Consider the following 26,293-nt stretch of genomic DNA (forward strand, 5'->3'; position numbering starts at 1 on the left):
AGAAAACTCAACTACTTAGAAGGCACAAATAAGGAACTCTATTTTTTTTTTTAACTTCTTTTTTACCCTGTAACCTTTTGATGCTGAATCATGACCACTGACTCTATGACTTTACACTTTCTATTACAGTAAGGCTCAGGGCTGGCACTAAGAGAGTCACTTTCTTTCACCTGCTCATCCCTTACTCCAAATATAAACATTTCCTTTAGCTGTACAAGAGTGGAAGAGATTTGTCTTGAGTTTTTCAAACAGAAAAATTCACAGCTCTTCTGGAAGTCCCAGCTAAGACATTCCATTGAAATTCAGATAATTGCCAGCATTCATTGCCTCATCTGTATCCCCTCCTTTGCTCCCTGATCTCTCCAAGTCCTTGCAGACCAGGTTCTTTCAATACACTTCACCACACCAAAGACTGAAGTGGATGCAGCCAATTGCCACAAACAAATCCTAACACAAATCTGCAGCAGCCACTGTAAAGTATCCAGTTCTTTTGTGCTGAAATGAAGGAGTCCAGAGCAGAACTGGAGTCATAATGCATGGCAGCAAATCCTTCTGGTGTGCAAGGTCACCAAGTATGAACACCAGCTATAGGGCCAGGGCTTGCATCAGGCACACGTGTTTTTAAGGGCCCATTTTATCACTGTCTCATAAACCTAAATATACTTCTTTTGCATTGCTACTGTAGCATTTTGTGGTGGATATGTCACATCTACCTGGGCTACAGCCAGGAGATCTAACCTTTATAACAGGGAAGTAATTAATGAAGAAATACAGCTCTATCAAAGCACTCTTTGTTCATCTCCACTAGCACAAACATACACTTGATCTCATCCAGTGCTTATCTGTTTCCCAAAACCATTTTCACACAATGGAAAGAAAAGCATGGTAAAACATAAAAAATACTAAGCTATCCTTTCCCAGAGGGAGTGAGCCATATTTGGCTTGTCTGAGTTCATATCTAGGTGGCCTCTGGACCAGAGCCAGACTTCTGAGATGACAGGTAAGAATTTAGACACTTTTGTTTCTGAGACAGGGAAATGATCACATTTAAGGTGTCGTGGCTCAAGCAAAATACCAGGTTCCTTCTGCCCCTCCTTGGCAGATGGAATTCAGAGTGCTGTGCTCCAAAAGCAGCAGCCATGACCATGGGTTATGGTACCAAACACGAGTTAAGTGACCTATGGCTGAACACACTGCCTGCTTCATTATCTCGCCTATGCAAGGGGTTTGAAAAGCACTGTAATCAAATTCACTTTTATCTTCCCTGCTTCTAGATTTCAAGTTCTTTTACTTCAAACTGACACTCACTCTGGAGACTGTTCAACAATGCATGGCTGAAGCCTCAAGACTCTCTGCTGTCTCCAGAGGCAAACCTCTTGCACAACTCTGGCAGCAGAAAATGACTCAACTTGTAGACTCTGGGGACTTCGGGGTTGAAGAAATGACAAACCATGCATGAAAACACTGTGATCACTCTTTGCACCTTTTAAAGCAGGGAGATATCACAGAACAAAACTGAAAGGCCAACAAGAGCCTCACTGAAGAGTGTGCAGGACAAGGAAAGGACCACAGCTACTAAACAGGTACCAGCACTCCTGCACCTGCCCTGACGACAGGGCTACACCTCCACCCAAACAAAATGACATTTTTAAATCAAAGACACAGATTAAGGCACAGATGTCATGAAAATATGAGGCATGACTCCAAGATCTCCAAATACTGTTTGAAACAAAGATTTTGCTCTCTAGAGTAACTTTAGGGAGCTCTGTTGTACCATCTTGCCAAAACATAAAAGCCATATAAACCTGCAGGTGGGATAAGGGCCATCTTCATCCTGCTCTTGGGTAGGTAGCCAGGAATGATGCTCCACAATAACTACACCTAAGACATGTTTCAAGAGGCAGCAGTGAAAAGCAGGGCATGAGAGAGCAAAAGGGGTACATCAAATCAATGCAGAGAAAAAAATTGGGTTTATCAGATTCAGGGTTTGGGACTATTTCACATTGTGCACAGAGAGAGGGTTGTGAGTTCACATTAAACACAACACAAGGAAAAGATCCTTCCATGGTTTGGGATCTTGCCTTGGAGGGAGTGATGTGGGTGAGCCCAAGGTGAGCAAGAGAAGTGTGTTCAACCCTTCCCTGGTGCCTGAGCCACAGCTTTGGAGGGAATGCCAGCAAAGGCATGGGAACCACATGGTGTGCTGCCAGTGTGGCTGCACCTCTGCTCTCTTCAGCCATGAGAACCCCAGAGACTGCTGCAGGGACCTTCCTCACAACCCCAGAGACTGCTGCAGGGACCTTCCTCACACCCCCAGAGACTGCTGCAGGGACCTTCCTCACAACCCCAGAGACTGCTGCAGGGACCTTCCTCACACCCCCAGAGACTGCTGCAGGGACCTTCCTCACACCCCCAGAGACTGCTGCAGGGACCTTCCTCACAACCCCAGAGATTGCTGCAGGGACCTTCCTCACTACACAAACGGAACTCACGAAAACACAGGGGGGATAAAAAATTAGTGCCTCATGAGATAGGAGGGGCAGAAGTTGCCCTGCTGTTAGTGCCTTGGGTGGGCAGTGAATCCAGTGCTCTGCACCAGAATGAAGTGGAGCCAAGCTAGTAAGAAACATGGAGCATACAATGGAGCACTGCTGCTGAGATATCCGAGAGACCGAGCAAGGTTTAAAGCTCACAGATTAGAGCACAGTACAACACAGTCAGCAAGGTACTCCAGTGCAGAAGTGACTCCAACCTTGACATTTTGACTTTGAAATTCCTGTTCAAATATGAGTTTCTCTACAGCTACAGAAGCAATGAAAAAATGTCATAGCCATGTCTCAAAAAACCCCCAATCTGCAGCACAGAATCCTTTTTTTCCCCACCATGTTTGTACAGAACCTAGTGTGGTGAAATCCTGGTCTGCCACTCAGGTCTTCAGGTACAACTAGATTGCAGAGAGCAATAAAAACACCCACCCTTGAAACAACAATCTTGAAAAAAACATTGCCCTTGGTACTGCAGATACCCCTGTAATAATCTCCACCATAATACGAAAATGTTACCATTGCACCAGGAAGTGGTGGAAATATTTAGTGCTACCATTATCAACCTGGGTTTAGTTGATTGAATGAAGAACTCATTCAATTCTCTGTCTCTGCTAGTGGTACCCTTCATGGGCTCATGGAAAGCACACATAAACCCGTTATCTCTGACAGGACTGGACACATGTGTGCATGCCCCAGATTTGCAAATTGCATTGCAGCGAATGCAGCCTTCGTGTCACTCAACTGCATAGCTTAGAATTTTACATTTTAATTTTTTTGATGTCTGGGGAGATTAAAATGGAACTGGCAGAATGTGCAAGGGATACTGCACTTTGAATGCCTTATCTATAGTGATTCAGGCTTCCCGGAGCTCCAGATGAAGCAGGTTTTTCACGATGGAAGAAACCACATTACATTGCTCCCTAGGAAGTGAAACAAAACAATAAAGGACGGTTAATCTCTTCTCTAATTCTGCTCTGTGGGACAACTCCTTCAGCAAGCAGCGCCTGGCTGTATCTACCTGGGAGGGGGTCATTTTACTTCGGCTTCCTCTTCTGCTTCCCTCCGTCCCTGGGAGCGCTCTGTCTCCCTGCTGCATCTTTCAATGGCTTTATCAGAGCTTGCACCAACTCAAGCGTGAGAAGTAGCTCTGGGCCCAGCAGGGAGAGGTGGGGGAGTGTGTCTGTGTGTGCCGCGGGGGGGTGGGGGGAGAGAGGGGAAGACGAGGGAGGAAATGTTATTCTGTCCTTTGTCTTTTCAACAATTTCTTTTTAATGCAACTTGCAGAGCAGCATATAATTAGGGGTCTTGCAGAGCAGGCTTAAACTCAGGAGTAACCCTTCTAACGACCTCGGGAAGGGATAATCAGGTGCGCGGCTGCGGGGCGCAGCACGGCTCCCCACCCGCCGCGCCGCTCGGCCTCGTAATTAGAAGCCTCCACACTCCGCTGCATAAAGGCAGATTGCAAGGACAGCGTGAAGCCCTTGTTTGAAGCTGGGGGCACAAAGATTGCAGTGCCTCTGATGGATGGAGACAAAGACTCCGGTACTGGAACGCTTCCAGCAGCCTCCGAACGCTCGCTGCGTTTCTGATGGACATTTTCAGGATTTCTTAGAGCGACGAGGTTTATTCTCCTGCTCTCCGTCAACCCCCCTGCCTCAGAATTCCTCCACAGCTCCCTAAGCCAGGGATGGGGATGTGCCACTGTATGTGCACACGTCTCCAGAGATGCTTCCATGGTTGTATTATGAGAAAAACACATTGCCCCCTTTCCTCCATCTATTTTTGTTAGTTCTCATTCCTGACTGGGAGACTCTTTAAAAATGCTCAGAACATGGGGCACCATCCAACCCCCCACCAAGAAATTCCCAAGCTAGAATGGTGTTTTAGCTAAGTTCACACTGATTTGAAACTGGTAGCAAGTACCATGTTTAAGTTGTAGCTGATGTTAGCGTAATTCCCCTCAACACTCTAGCATGAATAAAAAAAAAAATCCCCTTCTTAAAATCACATCTCTCTTTGCTGATCACAACTTGCTTTTCTCTATTTACATAACTTTAGGCACAGGACTAAATGAAAATTGACACTGCGGTGTATCCTAGCTACAAGAAGGAAAGAGGAGGGGGAAGAAGAGGATGGAGGACAGGACCTTTGGGTGAGCAGAATCTAAGAGAGCGAGGGCAGTGTCAGTCTGTGTCATGTAGCCTGCTATAAAACAGTCACTGACTTCTATTTTACCCCGATTTCACCACCTTTTTGCATCTTCTGAGCTGCTGCCACGGCTTGTTTGTGGGTTCCTTTGCACCTGACCCTCCCCAGCAATGCTGCAGCGTCTCGTCCCACTGCAGCAGCAAATGAGAGAAAACCAAACAGCTCAGGCAACCTGAACACAGCACAGCAACAGACTGACAAAAAGCAGCAAAGCCAAAAATGCTTGAATAACAAAACTGAGGAAAAAAAAACCAGTAGAGCCACTCAGAAACTGTGAATTCCCAGACAAGCTCCCTTGGAAAGAGCATAAGAGGCAGGTTCAGGGAAAAGCAATATCCATAAGGCAACACAGTGCCAGTGGTTTTTTCCCTCTATGTATAATGACAAGTTAACAGGGAAAAAATCAGGACACTGTACCAAGGATGGCTGCCCTAAACTCAAGTTATCCATGAACTCACATTTGTAAGCACTTAAAACCTAGCAAGATCATTAACAAGCTAACAAGAACCACCAGTGAAAGGAACATAACCTGGATTCACTAAAGTGTTTCATTCTGAATGATGAAAGGGCAAAGGCATTCAGACACTGAGTTGCCACAGCTAAAAAAATCTAACAAAAGCTGTGATGCACACTACCCTACCTTTCCCATACCAGTGCAAATGCTGCTACATCAAAGTGGTCTCCATCCTATTGCCAGTCTGTCTGTCTTGTGCTCTCCCCGCTGTTCAAAAAGCACAGTAATTTCCTAACTGCTACAACATCCTCCAAAAAAACAGACTGGAACAAACACTGTACAGCTCAGCTCAAGAATTTCCTTTGTCCCTCTGCACAGACTCATTGAACCACTGAGCTCCATGACCAGCCCACTGCTCTTTGGAAATCAGCAGTTTCAAGGGAGCAAGGCAGCCTTAGAGTGTGGGATCTGCAAGGCCATCTCTTGACTCACGACTGTTTCTCATTCACCAGGGTTTGAGGAGATACACTATGGGTAGTCCTGATTTGGCAGGTTATGCCAACCTTGAACTCTGCAGTGGTTCTGCTTTGGCTGGCAGCACACAGGGACAAACCTGTTTATGCCTTCTGTCTGAAACGATCTTACAAGCTTCAGATCCACTTTTATGCTGGTTGTATCACATATTTCAGCAAAGAGGAGCATGGTTTCATCTGATTAGATCTGCTCTACTTTTTCCATAGCAAGACGTGTAGTCACCTGAACAAATCTTTTCACCAGATCTTTCTGGGGAACTGATGATGAATACAAATCTGGGGAACTACAAAGAGGTAAGCTGTAGAGAGCTTTTGAACGTTTACAAGCTGATCCAGATCTGTGGCATTCAGAAACTACGTGAAACCACCTTCTCTTCTTCCAACTTCCCATGCTACGAACAGTTTGCATAAACTACTTCATAGATCTTAAATTTACTTAAGAAAGCACCTCTGCCAGCACCTTTCTTCCAGCCCAGTTCACACTCCCTGCAGCTCTGTTCCCAAGAGGACATGCAGTAAATCCCATCAAAGCAGAGGGAGAGCCCAGCCCGGCCATGGAGCATACAGACCATTTCGGCACGGTTAGAAGAAAGGCTCCTGCCCATTGTGGAGGGGCAGGGGAGCAATCCTTGTCTCCTAAGCTCTGGCTCGGGGGCTCCCAGCCTCCCAGAAGAGCAGGCCTGCCTGTGCTGCCAGCAGTGAAGCCAGGCAGACAGAGCTGGCACGGCTCCTGGTGACCTTGGAGATGCGGCTCCTCGGCATCAGGGGGAACTGTACCAGATCACACAAGGAGGAGAAGAGAAAGGGAACAAGAGATCCAGAGGGCTCTTCTGCCTCTGAATCTTGTTACTGTTGACTCCTTTACTGTGATTAACTCCTTGACATCCTCCTTCTGTGACAAGTGGGGGAGGACAGACTGAACTCAGTGATTAATTTATCAGTGAATTGCCTCCTTCCCTTTCAAACCTCGCCCCCACTGATGATCTTTATGATTTAGCACTACCTCACGAGGGGTTTACAGCTTGATACAGGTTTGGCAGTTGTCACTTCACCACTGAGAAACTCCATTTGGGACACTGTATGTTCCTTCAACAGACCTGGTGGTAATAGCTTGCAAGCTTCAGCCTACCCCACAAGCTCTGCATGAGGAAAAGAAATCCTCTCCTCCTGAACCTCTTGCTCAAATGACAGTAATTAGGGAATCTCATCACTCTAGACCTGGAGAGAGAGGGGATGTTCATGGTAATTGGAGACATTATATGAAGCCACACTGTGCTTATAAAAAAAACAAGAGTAAAACCACACACAGAGGAAACCAGCCCCCTTCTCCCAACCTGGCTGGCATTTCCTGAATAAACTGCCTTTTTCCAGGCACATCGTGTGCTTTTTAATACTGGAGACTACTGGAAGGACTCCTGCAGCCCGATTAAGTGTAATGCAGTGTAAAAAAATAGGAAGGAGGGGGGAAACCCTTGGAAAGGCAATCGAAGTGAAAAATCTATCAACAGCACGGGGGCTCCAGTGGAGCCAGGAGTCCTGTTCTGAACATGCTCTGACTTCCCAGTCGTTTGCTCTGCCGGACACTCCGGGGACCCCAGCACAGCAAACTACAATTTCTAGTAAATATATCCCAGGGACACAATTAGTTTTTCAGCTGGGGGCATGATAAATTGGTCATGCATAATTCAAGGCCAGCACAGGCTGAGTATAAACTGCTCGGTGGCAGCTTCCAGCTCCCTGACAGGAGAATGCAAATGTGCTGCTGCCTGCATCTCCCTGCCTGCTCCCCTGCCCAAAGACCACTCCAGCCCTTCCTCCTGTGCATCTCTGGGTGATTCTAATTTCACAGCCATGTATCCATCACTGTCCAGTGGCCTTTTGGGACCCAGTGCACATTGTTATCACAACAAATACCACTCTCTGCTCGATCTACTCTGTTTTTTCCATATGCAGGCACAAGAGAATGGTTTTGGCACAGAAAGAGGCCGAGGGACTGTGTGGTCTATTGTCAGCACTAGATGGCCTGGGGCAAGTAATTTCCAATCTGCTTCAGTGTTCCCATCTACACAATGGAGATAATTCCAAACGCAACTGCAGAGTTAGGGAGACACGCTCAGTTTGGAGGCTGATAAAGGTCTGAGAGATCCTGAGGATGTGCAGCCTCACAAACAACAGTGTCAAGTTCTCTGAGCCTGTTTTAGGTATCTAAATAAATACATCTGCCTGCTCAAAGCAGGAGCACAAGAGAACTTCCTTCACGGAAGCTGGCTCAGTGATACATGAAGTGAAAACTCCAAAGAAACTTTGGGAGACCTTCAGAATGATGTCCTCAAGTTTCTCAGTGCATTCCAGTACACACTGGAAAATTCTGCAAGAAAAACCATTACACATACATTCTCAGATACAGCTATGTAACTGAAGGCTGACAGACACGTTTCACCAGCTGCAGTTTTCCCAACTAGCAAAATCATGAAACCACTTCTCTGGATTCATTGCCATTTTCTGGCATTTTAAGTCCAGCTTGTGGGAAATTTTCTCAAAAAGCAGGGCTGAAATGGAAATTTTTCTTAATAAAGAAAAATTTTGTTTAATTTTGGCTGTGTATCTGCAGATACAAAAGCCCTTTGGTTTCATGGTCAGTTGCACATACCCAAAGGGGTGAGTTTGATTTACCTAATAATGAAAATAATCCAGGTCTGTCTGTCTATTTTAACAGAAATACTCTTTGGGTTTTTTTCTGAGCATGACTCTCTTGCATAGAGCTGGGTTTTCCTTGAACGAGATGAAATAAAATCCAAGCAGAGACACAGAGGGTACAAATCCATGGAGCATAAATGTTAACCATGGTCAAGACTGAGCATCCTCGTTAACTGCAGTCACACTATTCTGCCACTACTCAAAGTAACCCTATTATTGAGTCCAGGAAAAAGCCAAACAGTAACAGTGAGGATACTTCTCTCCTCCCAATTTATTTTTAAACAAGCACTTCTTATCCAAGGAGTCAGGACCCTTTTGGCAAGACCAGCACAGAGGAAATCTCAGTGCTCAGTTCACTGCAACCTTGCTTTGAAAGGGCCAATGCCCTCTGTCATCCTCTTGTAACAGGAGCTCTCTGAGCTCTGGTGACCAAGCAACATGCCACCTTCTGACATCCTTTGTGGAGAAGGTAAGAAGTCTAATGTAGCTGAACATTTCACTCAGTTTTTCCCTTCCTAACTAAACCAGTGTGCACCTGTGTGCACATATACACACCCAATTATCTAAAAAACTATCACAAGAGTAAGTAGGCCAGACTGAATTTCATTTTGGACTCGATTAACTAAATTAGTGCTTCAGAAATAAACCACACATTTAAGTGAATTTCCAGAGTTTTGATTCAGCAAGTCTGTCTTGTGTGGGCACCTTCCAGAAAGAGATCCTTCAATGACAAACCATTTATCAGGCTGCATTACAGGGACAAGGATGATGGTGCTCCTGAGGCTGAGACATTTGCAGGACCGAATGTGAAGACTGGATTTTGGTCCCAGAAGGTTTTCTAGTCACTAAGAATATGAAGCTCTGACAGTTTCTGATGTTTGCCAGCAGACTTTTGAGGAGCTGCTGAGTGCAACAATTTCACCAACAATTTCAAGTGATGCCAAACTAAATTGTGGGCTGGAGCTTAAGCCATTACAGAGCAGGAGCTGAGGGGGAACTGAAGGATCACTCACTCTTGGTAAGAAAAACACTTCCTGCAAGACACCAAGCCCCTTCCTTTCCTAATTAAACAAAAAATATACAAACCTTTTAAAATTTAAATAGTGTTTCAAAGGTCAGCTCTGTTCACATCAGCCCATAGGGATTACATTAACAAAAAACTCCACTATGAACATTTTTTTTTACTTAGTGAAAACAGCAGGAACTAAATAGTGCTAATGAGGATTGTTCTTTTTACACACATTGGTAGGCTTTTTATCTTCACACACCAAAGTCTTCTCCATCAAAATTTCCTGGCACACATGGCACACTAATTGTTGTCCCAGCTACAAGGGCTGTCCATCTCACAGCAACTCACAGAAACACAGAATGGTTTGGGTTGGAAGGGACTTGAAAGCCCATTTAGCTCCAACCCCTTTGCCATGGGCAGGGACATCTTCCACTGGACCACACTGTTCAAAGCCCCATCCAGCCTGGCTGTGAACACTTAATTCCACCTGCAGAAAAAATGTGTGCTCTCAGCTGGGCAAGGTGAAAAGAGCAAGGAGGAAGCTTCGAGGTGCCACAGCAACACAACACTCCTCTGGGATAACCACTGCAGAAGACTGTCCATAAATATGGTGATGCAGGGAGCAGCAATACCTGCGTAGTCACCATCCTGCAGACAGAATTCTGCATTTCATTTACACAGCTCATATCTACAACACACAGGAAGCGGAGCCTCCCAGGCATTTACAAGGCTAGAAAATTAAAACTGCAGTTTGGTCCGAAATACTAAAACACCCTTGGTCGTTTCACGGAGCCGAGAGCCTCTGAGAGAGGCTGAACCAGCAATTCCTTCCTGAGCTTCCACTGGAAAAAGATTAGAAGAACATTACATATAATATACCCATATGCTTTGTTTTACTTGCTTTTTGTTTTGCCTTTTAAGAAACTTCCCCTCCAGAATATTAAAAGTAACAAATTTAAAAATTTTTTTAACAAACACTAACCTCAGATCATTAGCCAACCTGGCAACAGACCAGAGAAAATTTATAGCCGACGTGCAACATCAGCTTTCATCCAGAAATGCTAATTTCAGTAAAATGAATAGTGTGTGGGCTTTTCATACTGCTTTGCATTTGGCTCCTCACAGCCCTGTTTAAAGCCTGGGAACCGGCCATATAGTTAAACTGCACAGATGTTCAACAATCTGTACTTGTGTTAATTACCCTAATGTGAGCAGAAACTCAACAGATCCCTGCTAATGAAGGAGAAAGTTTTCCAGTGTGACTACCGTATGTTTCATTGTCACTGTATTACCAAGCTTCTCCCCCTCCTTCCCCTGCCCCCCCAGCTCCCATTCTCTGCAGCTCCTTTGCATTCACATCACCCTCCCACCTCAGCATGCATGAATTGGACCAACTAATGACTGTGTATTCGCAACATGGCAGACACCATTAGGCTGATCGGAGGTGCGGCTGCTGAATTTTAACAGGCACTTTTAAACAAGGTAAGAAAAACAGATTCATCACGCTCCCCCACTCTCTCATCCCCACCCATCTGCCATTCTTCTGCCCTTGCCACAGCTCAGAAACACTCACGAAGTGCAAACACACTTCCCCCTCCATAAAACACGGCGGGCGTAAAAAGCAAGGCAAATAGATGTTGCTGGGCAATTACTGGGGGTGGGAGCCCAGAGCCGGGTGCATCTGGGAGGCCAGGCTAGCGAGGAGGAAGGCTGGCTCAGGAGGAGGAAGGCTGGCTGAGGGACTGGAGGGAGCAGCACGCTCTGCCTCGGAGGGCAGCAGAACGAGCTCCTGCCAGGGAGGGAGAGCAGCAAGGAGAATGTTCATCTGCACCCAGGAGGTAAGACAGGGCTCTAAAGGGCAGGATGGGAAGGGTAAGGCAACGCTCAAGTGATCAGTGCTGCCAGTAGCAATGAGCCAATACTGCTGTGCAACTTAACCCAGCATTAAAACGTACTCGACCTCCGAAGAACTGCCTTTCCCACTGAGGTTCTCACTTTCTCTTCCAGCGTCTGTCTGCTCTGCTCCCTGCTGCCAATCATCACCTCCAGCCACCTCTCTCAAAGCAATCTGCTCAGCAAGCAGCAGGCAAAGGGGGCTGGGGAAGGGCAACTGACTTGCCCCAGTAAGCCCCAAGTGACCTCTGAATGATACCAGCCCTGGCCCGAGCCAGGGTTCACATCTCCCAGGTGCCACCACTTCACAGCCAGGCCAGTCTGCACCAGCAAATTGTATTACAATGACCCCCATGGGAACAAATGTACTCGCCGTGCTTGACTTGACTGGCAGACTCCCACCACAGAGGGAGGGGGGGAGGCAGTCAACTTTGCTCATTTATTAGATCCACCCTGCTAGGTCAGTCTCTTTGTTGTTCACAGAGCCAACAACTGCAAACTCAGAGATGGGGCAGCAGCTGCCATCCAGAGAGCTCAGCGTGTTTCACCCACACCGTTCCACCCTCTGCTCAGGACTGGGCACTCGCTGCCAGCTCTCCACCCGACAAAGCTCGAGCTCCCTCTCAAAAACCTTGCTGTTCATGAATTGAGGAGATGGAGGAGAAACGGCACACAAAAAGGTGGGGAGGGGATCCAGCATAACCCAGAAAGAGGTGAAAATTATTTAGAGAGCACTTGGCTCTTTTCTCCTACCTCTTCATCATTAGCACTGGAAGCAACACAGCTGTCTAATGGCAACTTCAGACACCCATGGGCCAGCAAAGCGACATTTTCCACACTTAAATAACACTGAGCTGATTTAATTACTGCACTTAATAGTAACAAAAGATGTCTCAATTTAATCTTCAAATGGCCCTCCAAGATCAAAACACAGCTGGCTGGATAACAAGATGGCCTAGGCCAGCAAACAAGTAGGTCCAATTTGTTCAAGAGCTGCATCCACTCCTGGGTATGAAAGGCCAAGGAACACTTGTGTGTCGAACGAATCAAAGGAAGCAGCGCTCCCATCGCCCCCTCCCTCCCTCCCCGACTTCTGCTACAGAGAGGAAAAATAAAAAGGCAGCTGATTCATGGGCAAAGAAATGCAACATGATAAAAGAACAAATGATTATGTTTGGGAGAGGAAGAAAAGAAGTAAGAATCAAGATTTAACAGGTTTTGCTTTTATAATCCTTCAAGATGATTAGGAATGAATGAATCAGATTAAAATCACATGGAGACAAAGGGAGGTCTCTAACTCTTTTGTTTTTCTTTCCATACTGGACACAAGGAGATGGCTCATTAAGGAAAGCCCTCAAGACAAAGCTACAGTGAGGAACAACCAATCTTCTTTTTTGAGCAAGAAAAGTGGGGAAAAATTAACCATTTACTTCTAATATTCTCTGATTGTCCATACTAGGCTGTGATTGTTAATTTTTGCAAACTATTCTAAGAAATGCCCCTCTCTTGGACAGCTTTCAATGCATACTCCTGCTGACACAAGGGCCAGGCCTCTCCAGGCACCTTCCAAAAATTTTCAAGCTTTTGCACGTTCCATTACAGCTAAACACAGAAAGGTTACAGCCAGTCTTTCTGTCACTGCCACATTTCTGTGATCCTGAGTGGCAGGGAAGTCTAAATAAGCTCTCATCATATACCTGGGATGTAGCTTTCCAACTCCCCCTTCCAGCTACTGAGAGCAGCATCAGTGGCACACAGCTCACATATTCGACCTAATTTTAGCACTAATTAAAAACAAGTTTGCTATAAACCAGGTTGCTGAGCTTCGTGGGGTTACTCTGGATGAACAACAGACTGTGGGATATTGTTGCTGAAAGCTTAGAAAGTTTTCTCTAGCAATTTTTCCTTAACTTTTTCTCTTGATGGAGAACTAGGATGAGGCAACTGAAGTGTAACAATTTTCTTGGAGCCCTGGATCACGTTTCTGGGGAATGTGGTTTCTTTGGGCTTTGTTTTTCATTAAATACAGAGCTTATTTCATCAACAGCAGTTCTTAAGCAACAGATGATGTCATTGGCCACTGCACCATGAATGTGGAAGACTGCGGATATGGGGGAACTTCCCTCTAACTCTGGTAACTCCCCAGCCCTCTCCCTGGACTGTGACATCACACAGGATGATAATGTCCAGGTTTATAACAATCAGAGCCAGACAAACCACTGCTTTGCTCAAACCCCTTGGCAGGGATGAGACGTCTAATCAGAGTCACTAAGTAAAAGGGGCTGGGAGAGGTCCTGCGGCTCTGTCTCCTCCTCAACAGGGCTAAATCTATGTTCAATTGGGTTCTAAAGGGCCTGGGTTATCTGAATCTGCATGCAAATTTCAGACTAATTCCCTCACTGTTTATTTAACTACCTTTCTTTCCCAGTGACTTTGACCCTGGACAGCCCTGTATTTTCAAAACCCAATTATTTTGCAATAAACTACTGAAGAAATATTCATTGCTTCAATTTACAACCTCCCTACTGATCTGTGTTCAAGCTCAGGAATCGAACCTTCATACTTCAAACTAGCTGGGTTCAGCCACCTGAATGGCAAGTACGAGTAAAATTTCTCATCTCTCTGCCCAATTGGTTTCATTTAAGCATGACTGAACTTCATCTTAGAGCCACTTTCCCAATCAGTTTAAGTTCTAGATCAGTAACAAGAGATCTCGAGGAGGCACTCGCCGCTGAAGCCTGAGCAAGTGCACGTTTCCAGTTTGCATGTTTGTTTAAGTAAGTGACAAAGATGGAGGGACCAAAAGCAATTCCCTTAACTAGAATTCACAAGTGCAGCCAAGTAGAAAATCTCCCGCCTGCCCATGAGGAGGGAGTCAGGGTTTCTCAAAGGCTGAAAGGCGGCTGCGCTCAATGCCCGGCACAAAGCGCCAAGCGCGGAATCCTGACCCCGCTGAAGTCAGCGGCAAAATTCCCAGAGATTTCCTCAGGGCCAGGATGCTCAAACCTGTTCAGACAATTCACAAACCACCATTTCAAGGGCACACCTTCGCATGAGATTCCCAAGGGCCTTTTGAGTTTTGACTTAAATGCTTGGATTATTTTTACAATTCCAGTTATGGGTTCTTTGTTCGCAGGGAGTTAAGCAATACAAAGAACACAGCGAGAGAACAATGAAGGCATTACCATGCATGATTTGTCTTAAAAAAAATTCTTCTTCTTTTCATGAAGTTATAGATCCAATTTCAGTCTTTATTATCACTTTGCCATGTGAGAAAGTGGTTCTTAATTTTAATAAAGGAAGGGAGCTTCGTATTTCAACAAGAGCTTAAATGCTTCCTGCAATACAGGAGGTGGAAAGCTCTTTTGCTAACAGTTACCGCAGGCCAGATTTATGGAGGGAAAGGGAAATAATCTGCCTACACCAAGTAAATAAACCCTGTCTAGGACATACCTAACAGTGGGCAGTAGCCCAAAGACATCTTGTCCGATGAGATCATTTCTGCCCCCTCCATTTTAAGGGAAATTAAAAGCTTGCTCTGCCAAGCACATATTAACATTTCACTTATCACTAAACTCGGGGTCCGAGCAAGTACATATGCTACTGCAGTCTGTAGTACACGACTGGACTGATAAAAATCTTTCCACCACGTTAACCCATCTGGAGAAAGAACCATATATGCAGCTTTCAATGAGATTACTAGATAATTATCTTCCTCAAATCTACTTTGCCCTTAGAAAGGAGTCTGCAGTATATCTAAGGAGGTTCTCATCTAAAACTTAAATGTATTCTATTTCATGTGAAGAATGACAAGTTTAACCCAATTCACAAAGTAAGTGCCCCAATTCACAAAGGCTTGTGTAGTTTACCTTTGAAAAAATGCTACAAGTGGCCCACTGTTCCACTGCATGCTACCATACAATTTTAAATCAGAAATGGTAGTTGGGTTTGGCCAGCCAAACCTTCAGAGCTATTCCAGTTTGAAATCTACTATGGAAATTTCTTTCTCCCCAAACATGACCAATAGCTCTATTATTTTACAGCCTTTCCCATCAGACCCTGTTTATGTTAGCACTGGAGCCATAATACCAAAATCTGTCTTTAAATATGGTCCTCACTGGTAAAAAGTAAATATAGCTTTGCAAAATTGTTTTTAAATTTTGTTCCATCTCTGTTCTGGCAAACGAAATGAAGCCAGTTGTAACCTCAGTACCAAGAATCTGGTTTAAACACAGCCCATGCTGGAAGTGAAATAAAAATTTGATGCAACACACATTACTTGGATGATCTATGACTCAACTTGGGCTGTGACCAAAAGACCTGACCTGGGCTGCAGCTACACGTTCACCCAAACAAACAGGACTGTGGACAGTGCCAATACTCCCATTTTTCACTCGAGAACCTCAAGATGCACAGCCAGGTGAGGTGCCTTGCCCATCAAGGGCATGCTGGAGAGGAGCACACAGCACAGGTGGGTGACCTGGCCACTGGGACACACCATCTGGGTGCTTCCCATACTGCATCAGCACAGAGGGGCAACATGTTATTCGTTTCATGTGTCATTCATTATTAATTCCACACTCTGAATCTCTGTATAAGGGGGAAAAAAAAACCCCTAAGAAACTGAGAGCCATGTATGGAACACAGTCCTACTGAGAGAGGACTAACAAGAATGTCAGTAAGACACCTCCTAGCAAATTTCAAGCCAGAGCCAAAGAGAGAAATGGAGAAAAAGCAGCAACAACTAGCATTTTTATCTTCCAACTTGCTTGCATACAACTCCCAGCAAAGGGATTTAGCTGTGATAAAAAGGGCTGCAGGATACCAAAGGGAGATGTGGTGGTTTACGATTCCTTTCAGGTAGCTGAGTACGAAATCCCTGTGCCTTCTTCTCCTGGGGCCATTCATCTTGCCCAGGTGATGGAAAGCCAATCTCCCAGCAGGTGGGCCTGCTCTCGCAGACCTTAATGCTTAATTGCCACAAATCAATTCCAACCCTGATGCTCAGGCTGCTGCTACCCCATCCCCGTTTCCACCCCTTTCTCCTCACACTGATTGCAGCCTGGGATCCTCTCATGTTGCCAAATCCACCTTTGGACACAGCACCCAGGAAAAGCAAAGCTCCAGACACTGCTGACTGTGGCCAGTGCCATGAGCTGACCTTACACAAGAACAGCCTCAAAAAAATTTCATCTCTGTGTCCCTGTGCATGTGTGCACACACACATGCCTTCTGTTTTATTTTTTTGTTCAACTGGAATTAATCAGGAATGATAAACACTGTTTGTTTCCTGAAAGCAGCAGTGGGGGGATGAAATATGCCTCTTAAGCTTATCAGCTTCAGCGCCACTGAAGAGAAAGCTGGCTTCTAAGCCCAGGGATAATGGGCTGTCCTTTCAGGAAGGTATCAGAGGTCTCAGGAGAGAGAGACAGCACAATGGTGTGACCTTCAGCTAATAAAGCCCACCCTAGAGTCCAAAGAAGCTTGGGGAATATTGACAAAAGTTCATATTTACAACAGCCTGGACCCTTTCCAGATACCATTACCAGTCTAGAGAGCAGCAGCCCCTGTGTGTACACTCACACAGGCTTTTATTCTGCCTCCTCCTTTCTTTCTTTGTTCCCATGCTGGCAAAAAAAAAAAAAAAAATAGTCAGAAGATGGCAATTCTTCTGCTAACAAGGCTCCAGCAGCATCCTTCTTAAAGAAGAGAATGATTTAAAATTTCAGTTTCAACCTCAGCTCTACCCTCTACTTGAAGGAAACTCAAGGCCTCTTGCAAGGATTCTTGGTGCATCATCATGCTCATCAGGAAGAAAGCATATGTGTATTTGTGGAAAATCTGCTGATTTATTTATAATTCTTTAAACAAAAAGGCAGCCAACATATTGTAAAATGAGAATGTTGTAGGGTTTTTCTTCAAATAGGCACTGGCAATCAAGGCAGCCCGTCAGAAATACACGCCCAAAGCATTTTCAGGCAGAAACTGATCTCCCCCAGTCTGCCTTGTGGTTGGCAAAATGACGTTCAGCCCATAACTAGAGTGCACAGGCATGACTGGAATACAAATAACAATAATATTTTAAAAATTGTTCATACAGTGAAGAAAGCCCATTTCAAAACATAAAAACTGTTTGAAGCTGGAGTTTCATTTTTCTGCCTCCTAAAATAGTTCCAAAACAAATATATTAAAAAAAAAGGTTTGGAGGAAATCTGTTTTCAAGGTAATTTCACTGAAATCAATATTAAATCTCAAAACATTTAATGGAAATAACATCGTCAGTGACAGAACTTCTTTGACCGCACTTTCCAGTCCAGCTACATGCCAGTCTGCCATTTTTATTTATCTCCTTCATAATTCATCTTTGCCATCCTGAAACTAATCCTGTTAGGGATCAAAAGGGATCCAAGAACTGGAACAGGTTAGAACTTACCCCAATAACATCCTCTAAAAGATGCCTCTGTGTCGTGGTGGTCTCGTTTGCCATGCCAGTATTTGACAGGCAGGAAGTGGGCTGAACAAACATCTATGAAGACCACACACTTCTCACTTCTGCAGCTTTTTTTTTCCCCAGTGAAGAACATGCTTCCACCAAGTGCTACAGTTACACCAGCTACACAGGCTCACAAGCAGTTTTCCAATTTCCTAGAGTTATGGCCCAGGCAGGCATTTTATCCTTTCTCCTTAATCCCATCCAACCATATTTGCTATCAGGAGAGTTCAGGTGATGGATTGCAGCCTGTCTGAATCCAAAGTAGTCAAATTAGCTATTAATGTTGTGCTTAATGTGCTCACACAAACAAGGTCATTGGTTGCATTGAGACTAATAGAAGATGACACACATTGGGACTGCACAGTCCAGGGGACTGCAAAAAGGATGAAAAAGTCTTTGGTTTATTGCCACTACTTCAAAATCAAGCCTGATGCTACAGACATCCTACCCGTGCTCAGCAGTCCAGCTGGGATCCACTCACAGCACACACCTGGGGGGGAGCACTCGGTCCTCCACCACCTCAGACAGAGGTGCTGTTGGCTCAACTGCAGCCACATTTTGATCCCTGTCAATATTTACCATCCTTCCTCCTGGCCCCCAAACACTGCTCCAAATTACATTCATCCTCCCTCTTGAGGTGAGCTAACAAAATCCATCAGCAGCAAGCAGCACTGAACTCAGGAAGTGGCGTAACATATCCAAAGGAAAACAGAAAGAGTTAACAGTGCCATCAAAAAGAGGAAGCCATGATCATCTTGGAAAAATACCAGCTAATTCACCTGTGGGGAAATACTCCTCAGGACAAGCAGGAAAAGTGAAAGGCATTGGGTTCCTCCAGCAGGAACCTGGAGCCCACTAGGGCAAAATACCCATTACCAGACCCATTACCAGCCCACCTGAGGGCACAGGGACACAGAGATCTGCTCAAGCAAAGTGAAACACCATTTTCTATGAATAAGAGAAGGTGCTACACATGATAACATGAAACACTTGGAATCAGTTTCAATTTCTCTACACACTATTTCAAGGATGAGAGGTGACATCTCCTGGCTGCCACCAGAGCCCTCTCTAAGGGCTTTTCATTGCCTAAACCTCTACACCAGCACTGTTTTACTAACTATAACAGTGAGTTCCTATTGAGAAGCTCCAGAAACAACTATGTCTGGTAGTAATCTTATACCTGTTTTCCATGGCAGAACCCCCTGGTTCTCAGGAAACCATGGGATATAAAGTGTATCCCAGAGAAACAGACAGATCCAGGACACGTCTTCTGCTGCAGTGGATGGGCAACTGCTCTGAACTGCTGCCCTCTCTACTTCCAAACCACAAATACTCAGAAAATGCCTTGCTTTTAGGGTATAATTTTAACAATGAATATTGGAGTTATAAGGCTGAAAAAGCAAGCTCCATTCTGAGAGGGTGTAACAATCCCACCTGTGGCTGTTCCCAGCACGCTCTCCTTGAAGCACAAAAATGGGAAGCATAAATGGCCTGCTTCTGATGCTACATTATATGGCACAGGGCTTTGTCTTTCTCGAGTGAAGAGGTGAAAGAAAAAAAAAGAAAAAAAAAAACAGGGCTTGAAACTGCAAAGAATTAAGCCTTAATATCAGCCAAGCTGGTGACTGGATCTCGGTAGCCTGTTTCCCTCTGAATTTCTCCTTGCTGCTGTGACGTGCTCACACTGAAAATTTTCCCCTGAGCAACTGCCTGACTAAAATACAGCACACCCTTACCATAAAGCCCTTTGTTAAAACATCTTTGCCATAAAGCTGCAAAACCTTGGCTCCCAAGTACATTAAATCGTTATAAACCTGCCTTCGTTTTAACCGCGCAGTATTTCAAAACACAAAGCGCTTCTTCTGAGAGACAGCACTTTAATGAGGAGAGGGGTAAAATATATAAACCAAACCTCATTATAGCATAATTTCCAGGAGACAAGCATGCTGTTAGAAAAGGAATCCATGGCAATAGCATTTCACATAGCTTGAAGATTTAATACTTTTAAACAGCCACTGCTACTTTCAGCCTTTGGTGGTGTTTTGTTTTGAACGTAAGAGAAACAACCAAAATTATGGGTCCGCTGTCAGCTATGTATTTTATATTCTGTAAATTGTTGCAAATGGTGGATTCAGCTAAGGCACGCTCAAAAAATGTAACGGAGTCAGTAAGAGACTGACTACAAGTTACTGTGTATACTTTTTCCTTTAAACTTCTGCATTCTTAAAGGTTGTTGCTTTAAACACCGTGATGCATACCCACGGACAGGGTAAATTACCCACACCAGATCCAATCCATACTGGATTGAAAGTACTTATAATGATACAGTTTGTTCATGTATTAACAGTGAAGCCAAAGAAACCTATCACACTACAAGAAAAATCTGGAGCATTAACAGACAAATGAAAAGAATGGATCTAACGCCATTTAATACCACCTGTCAGATAAATCAGGGTAACTGGCACATCAAAGGGACTGCAATTAGTTTCCAAAAATGAGAATACTCATTTTTCTTGAAATCTGAAACTTGATTGCTTTCTACAAAATGACAAGTGGATCAGCCTCCCCCAGCCAACGAGAAAAATGTTACTGGAGAAAACTGTTCTTCCTAAGAACAAATTACCTATCAAAGGAGCCTCCTGAATTACACTGGTCTACAAGACTTTTAAACTTAATCTAATAAGAATTGCCATTATTGATTACAGTTCTTCCACATTAGTCTTCCAGCTGTAACTTCTGAAATGAAAGCTTAGCAATGATTAGGTATTTACTACAGTCAGTAGAGAAAAATAGTGAAGAGAAAGATGACCGTAAAGGCCACCAAAGGAACAATGTACCTCTTTTTTTCTGTTTTGTTTTTTTGAGAGAAGGAAAATAAAACAAGCAAAAAACCCAACCCCCGCCCCCCAAATAATCCCATCCCAAACCCAACATCAAGCAAGGGGAGATGCACTTCATGGCAGCTTTGACTTAAAGCACATGTAACACTGATTGATGGATACTGAAAGCAGAGACACCTGTGGAAAATTAAATCCAAGCAAGCACCAAAATTGGGACAGGTTTTTTATGTTTCTTGGTTCTACTTTAGAAAACTACTCAAGAAGGATCAGAATTTCAGGAAATGATAATTCTAGCTACTGTCACAGATCTGGGTCAACAGCAGGGTAAAAGTTGACCTGTAATTGATGCCTATAACCTGGTTAGGATAAGCATTTCCTCTTATCTCTTTGCTGCGGCTTATGACGAATGATATTCTGGACTGAAGGGTGCTTATGCTCCCTGATTACCAGAAGGTTCAACACTTACTACATGGCTACAGAGATGGAGTGGCACTTCTGACTGCAGTTCTCAGAGAGGTATCTGAACAGAACACAACACACCAACCCTTTTCCTAAATCCAACATCCATGATTTTGCCACTGAAGTCCTGTTTCCGAGGTACTTCTTACAATTTTCATTTTTACTGATGTGACTCTTGTTTCCAGGTTTAGAGCAAAAGGATAACAGATTCCTCCTTCACCGTCATCACTCCCTTGTAAATCACTAAAGATGTTTGCAGCTCTTACCAACTTTAGCATGGCAGAAGACAGCAGGCTGGACAGTCTGAGGCAGCATGTCAGCACACAATGATAACAGGATGTCTGGTGCTAAGGTAACCCAGCCTAGCATGTGCCTTCCCCTAGCTCAACTTTAATATTTTTCTGTTTGGCTGTGCAACTAAACCTCGAGGAAGACGGCTGCAAGCAACTGCATATGCTACTTCTGTTTTACAGTCTTCCCACTTCCTCCATTGATAGCTGAGGGTTTGGGGTGCTAGAAACAAGAAGACTTATCACAAATGTGCAATGAGACCCTGAGCTAACGGGTTAGCTGACATGGAACTGTTAACAGTGAATTGGCTTGGAGACAGTGGGGGGGAAAAAAAAAGGGGAGGAAAAAAAAGGGAGACAGAGTGAGAGAGACAGAGACAGCAACCAATTCAGCTGCAAGAAATCAAGCTAAATCAGTCCCAAGTGCCCATGTTGGAGAGACTTGATCTCATACCTTGCTTGTTATCAAGGCACTCCTGATACGAGTCAGCTCCAGTTCCGTTGCGGTCTACAGACAAAACAAAAAGTTTCATTCATATCAAACATAAATATTAGAAACGTCTCAAATGGCAGCCCTGCTGGAGCAACATGCTAGGTGCAAGCAGCACTGCTGCCTTCGGAGGCCAGGCTGGTTGGCTGACAGAACCTGTGAGTGGTCACAGACAAGGTACAACAGACTGACACCAACCCTCTGGGAGGAACTTTACTTCTTTCAGTCCTGGGCAGGAGGTGCTCCCAGCCCTGCCCATCTGTCTCCACACTGCTGGCAAAGGGGAGGGGGCTACAGCTCCAGCTGCTCTGAGCTCCTTAAGCACATGGAGGATGGAATAATTGGAGTTAAATCCATCATTGCACTGTTCTCTGTAGGCCCTATGAAAGCACTGGTTTGAACCAGCAGAACTTAAACTACAGTCTGGAACAGACTTCTCTGTGGCTGGTGGTGCTGTGGTCCTTTCTGGGTTTTGGCTGCTACACCATATTAAAGGCAGCTGAAGATACAAGAACATGCTTTCCAAAGATTACTGTTCCATGGATGCAATGTTACTGTAGGTACCACTGGGGTTATCTGACCCAGCAGCAGCAGGGGAGCTGGTCTGTGCCGTGAAAATGGAGAGAAGCTAAGACTCTTGTACACTTGTGTGCTCCACAGAGAGAAGAAAACAGACAGCTCCCAAACACAAGTGTGGTCATACGAGCCCTCTCACATCCAACATGGATATCACCTAACAAAGCCCTTCATCTGCCTTAGAGGTGCAGTTAGAGCTCAGAACCTGTGTGTGAAAATGGTTTCACCTGCAGGTTAGCAGAATCAGGTTACAATGTGATTTGACCTTAAATGCAAACCAAAGAATTTCCCAGCAGTTTCTGCTCCTGCTTTACAATTCAGTTCAATCACAAAAAATGCTTGGATGGTCCTTGAGAAAAAAAAATTAATACATCTGTAAACCCAGGTAAAGGAATGTTCTTTCAGCAGCTGACATGCACCTTACACACCGTGTTACACATGAGGACTAAAGCCATTGAGCCCATGAGGTGTCTGCACAACCTCAACAAGTGAGGTTTTCTACACCACACATCTAAGAATGCACCTGGTGCTAAAATCAGTCCTGTGTGTAACTACCAAACCATTGGATCAGGTCACCCATGGCACATGCTCCTACCATAGCAACCCCAGTGGCACTGGAGACAGCTCCTCTACCAAAACAGATCCCAGAGGTGACCACCATTAATGAAGGAGCCACTCCACCAGGCTGCCCAGGCCATCCACAGCAGTATGTCAGCATCAGCATCCAGGGAACCAGCACAACAACGTGTTAATTTCTTTCTAAATATGCTGTTGTTTAGGGCCTGAAGTTTATAAATATTGTTCATAAGAGGAAAAAAAGACACTAAGGAGAACCCTGCCACCCAGGCACCGACAAACAACTGCATTTCTATACCTCCAACAAGCACTGGTCCCTGACTGTGAGGGCTTGCTGGCACTGCTCCTGTGTGCCAAACACATTCCCTCATCAGCTGCCCCTCTTATCTTTGCTCAACCATCAACTGGTGATGGCTCCTTGAAGAGGAAGAGATCCAGATCCCAGTTAAAAGGCTTCACATTCAGCAATAGTATTTAATGAACAAAGAAGCAAAAATTGAAGTTGCCCCACTGTTTGTGTTGTGTAAATCGCAGATAATAGATCTCCCTAATCCTAATGAGGCCTTCCTATTAAAATCTTTATTAGCTTTCAGTTCTGCAGATTGCCCAAAGGCTCATCAGTTTCCCTATCTCTCAGTACCAAGATCTGCTTTAACTTTTACAAATAGCTCTAAGATATTTCTCAGCTTATCAGCATTGCCAAGCAGTCTGTCTTATCATTACTATTGCAGATAAAATAAATGAGCTCACGATGATATGAATAATGGCATTTTCTGTAGGCTGGTTTCCCATTACATTTTCAACAGATTGTAAACTTAAGCACAAAAGAGAGAAAAAATAAAAAAGAACACAGTACGTGTATGTGTGGGGGGGGAGAGAGGCTTTTTTTTTTCCTTCCCATTTACCTTCAGTGCCTTAGAGCACAGGCTGCATTTTTAAGCTCACCTGATGAGAGCTAGTAATTAATTTTGAAAGGGAGCAGAAACACCTCAGCTCTGCTTTCTCTGAAGACCAAAACCCCAGTTACTTCTGGGATGTTTTTTCAGCTGCATTTATTGGAGAGAAGCAAGGGCTAAACCACGCTCTGCCTAATGAAGCCATCTTCATTAGCTCGCTCCTTTCCCTCGCAGCCTAGGAACACCAGTCAGATTGGGAATTGAAATCATGAAAAGCAACAGAACTGCATTTGAATTAAAAGCCTAAGCTACAAAGGTCTCCGACGGCTGCTCGGGGCTGATTAGCGGGAGGCGCGTGTGGCACCTCTGCGGCACAGAGCGAATTCTGCTCGCTCGCGGATAAAGGCGAAGCGTCCGCGGGAGAGCCCGGAGCCTCACCCGGCTCTGCCTTCCCCTGACAGCCAGCAGGGAGGTCATGGTTCTGGCAACCATTTTCTGCCTGGTCCCTGCAGCAAGCACTACAGGGTTAAACGCCTTTCCGCTCCCCCCCTCCCCCCAAATTCCTCGCCCTGTCACTGTATCAAGGTTATCTATTATTGGCAGTGACAGGTGAAAATTAATCTCCTAATTATTTCTTGCTGCGTAATCTGCACTGAAGGAGTAACGTAAAAGGATTACAGTACACCCTCTACGGAAGGCTTTGCTAGAAAGCCAATCATCCAGGGAGATAGAGGGGATGTGGGAAAGAGATATTTATGACGGATTTCCAACCATTTTGAAGGCAGAATGCACCATAACTTTATAACCGACAGCTCTGGAGTGAGGATATTCTTGCAGGTATCTTAACAGCCTAAACACTTCTTATTGTTGATTTCTCCAGGAAAAAACTCCTTAAGATTTATATGCATTATTGTCCCTGATTCTCCTCTGGAATAGCAGTTACTGCAGGAACAGCATCCATGTACAGATGTTTTTTACCCACCACAAAAATATTATGGCAAACAATGTACCCAGACTGCTTCAACTCAATATTAAAAATCTTGCAGCTACCTTCCACAGCAATTTAACTGTAATACTTTTTCCGCAAGAACAAAAGCTAGAATGAGTATTTGCAAAAATAAAAGCATTTTTAAAAAAATCTCATTTTGTAAGCAAGCTAGAAATATCTTTGGTAACAACACAAACAGCCACCTTGAAATGCTGGCTTCGTGTAAACTCCAGCTCTCCTCTTACCACCCACCATAAAAGAAGGTTTATTTTTATAGTATTGAAGATCACACATTTATCTTTAACCCTTCCCATGCAGCCATATAAGGCACAAATGGGTGTTTTCAAGAACCTATTTGTCTATGTCCATGCCAACAGCACTATTCTAGTTGAAGTTTCCAAGAACAATCAATCACAGGTTGTGCTAAATTACATTAGCTACCTTGAGAGATGCTGTCACTACCTGTGCCTCTGAGATGGTTAACGGAGGGGTCTCTGTCTGAGAAACCCTAACAGGACAGGCAGCAAGGAAAATCACCACTCGCAATCAAGTCCTGACACCGGTATCACTCATGCTTATCTTCCATTTCCTTGCTGACAACAGTGCAGAAACAGTTTCTACACGCTGCAGAAACATCACTAATTCCTTTATGCAAACTCTCGGTGCTCAAATCCAGCACCACGTTCCTAATTCTTGGAAAGCCAAGCCCTGACACAAACCTGGACAGTAAGACACATGTCAGTAGTGAGTGGCCAGCACTGTGGTTTGTGCTTCCAAGGACCAGGATCTCATGGCTGAGGACAGGTAAGTGACACAGGTGACAGTGGCGCGAGCTGAGGCAGGGTCTCGCAGCTGAGGACAGGTAAGTGACACAGGTGACAGTGCCCCGAGCTGGGGCAGGATGGTGCAGCTGAGGACAGGTAAGTGACACAGGTGACAGTGGCCCGAGCTGGGGCAGGATGTCACAGCTGAGGACAGGTAAGTGACACAGGTGACAGTGTCCCGAGCTGGGGCAGGATGTTGCAGCAGAGGACAGGTAAGTGACACAGGTGACAGTGGCCTGAGCTGGGGCAGGATGGCGCAGCAGAGGACAGGTAAGTGACACAGGTGACAGTGCCCGAGCTGGGGCAGGATGTTGCAGCAGAGGACAGGTAAGTGACACAGGTGACAGTGGCCCGAGCTGGGGCAGGATGTCGCAGCTGAGGACAGGTAAGTGACACAGATGACAGTGCCCCGAGCTGGGGCAGGATGTCGCAGCAGAGGACGGGTAAGTGACACAGGTGACAGTGCCTCGAGCGGGCGCAGCCCCCGCGGCCGGGGCGGCGCTAGGGGCGCACCTGGGCGC

General features: G+C 45.0%; 1 protein-coding gene across 20 annotated transcripts in view; it reads right to left on the reverse strand.

Moving 5' to 3' along the window:
• The window catches only part of FBRSL1 (fibrosin like 1), a 506,715-nt gene that overhangs the window by 73,429 nt on the left and 406,993 nt on the right, over positions 1-26,293 (reverse strand). For 14 of the 20 annotated variants that reach the window (XM_059863632.1, XM_059863639.1, XM_059863647.1 and 11 more), the window contains one exon: positions 21,877-21,930. The exons of the other annotated variants lie outside the window; for them this stretch is intronic. In XM_059863632.1, the coding sequence (XP_059719615.1) occupies positions 21,877-21,930 (54 nt within the window). The remainder of the gene's footprint in view (positions 1-21,876; positions 21,931-26,293) is intronic. 20 annotated transcript variants of the gene reach the window in all.

The sequence above is a fragment of the Haemorhous mexicanus genome, chromosome 19 (genome assembly GCF_027477595.1).
Source record: "Haemorhous mexicanus isolate bHaeMex1 chromosome 19, bHaeMex1.pri, whole genome shotgun sequence".
NCBI lineage: Eukaryota > Metazoa > Chordata > Aves > Passeriformes > Fringillidae > Haemorhous > Haemorhous mexicanus.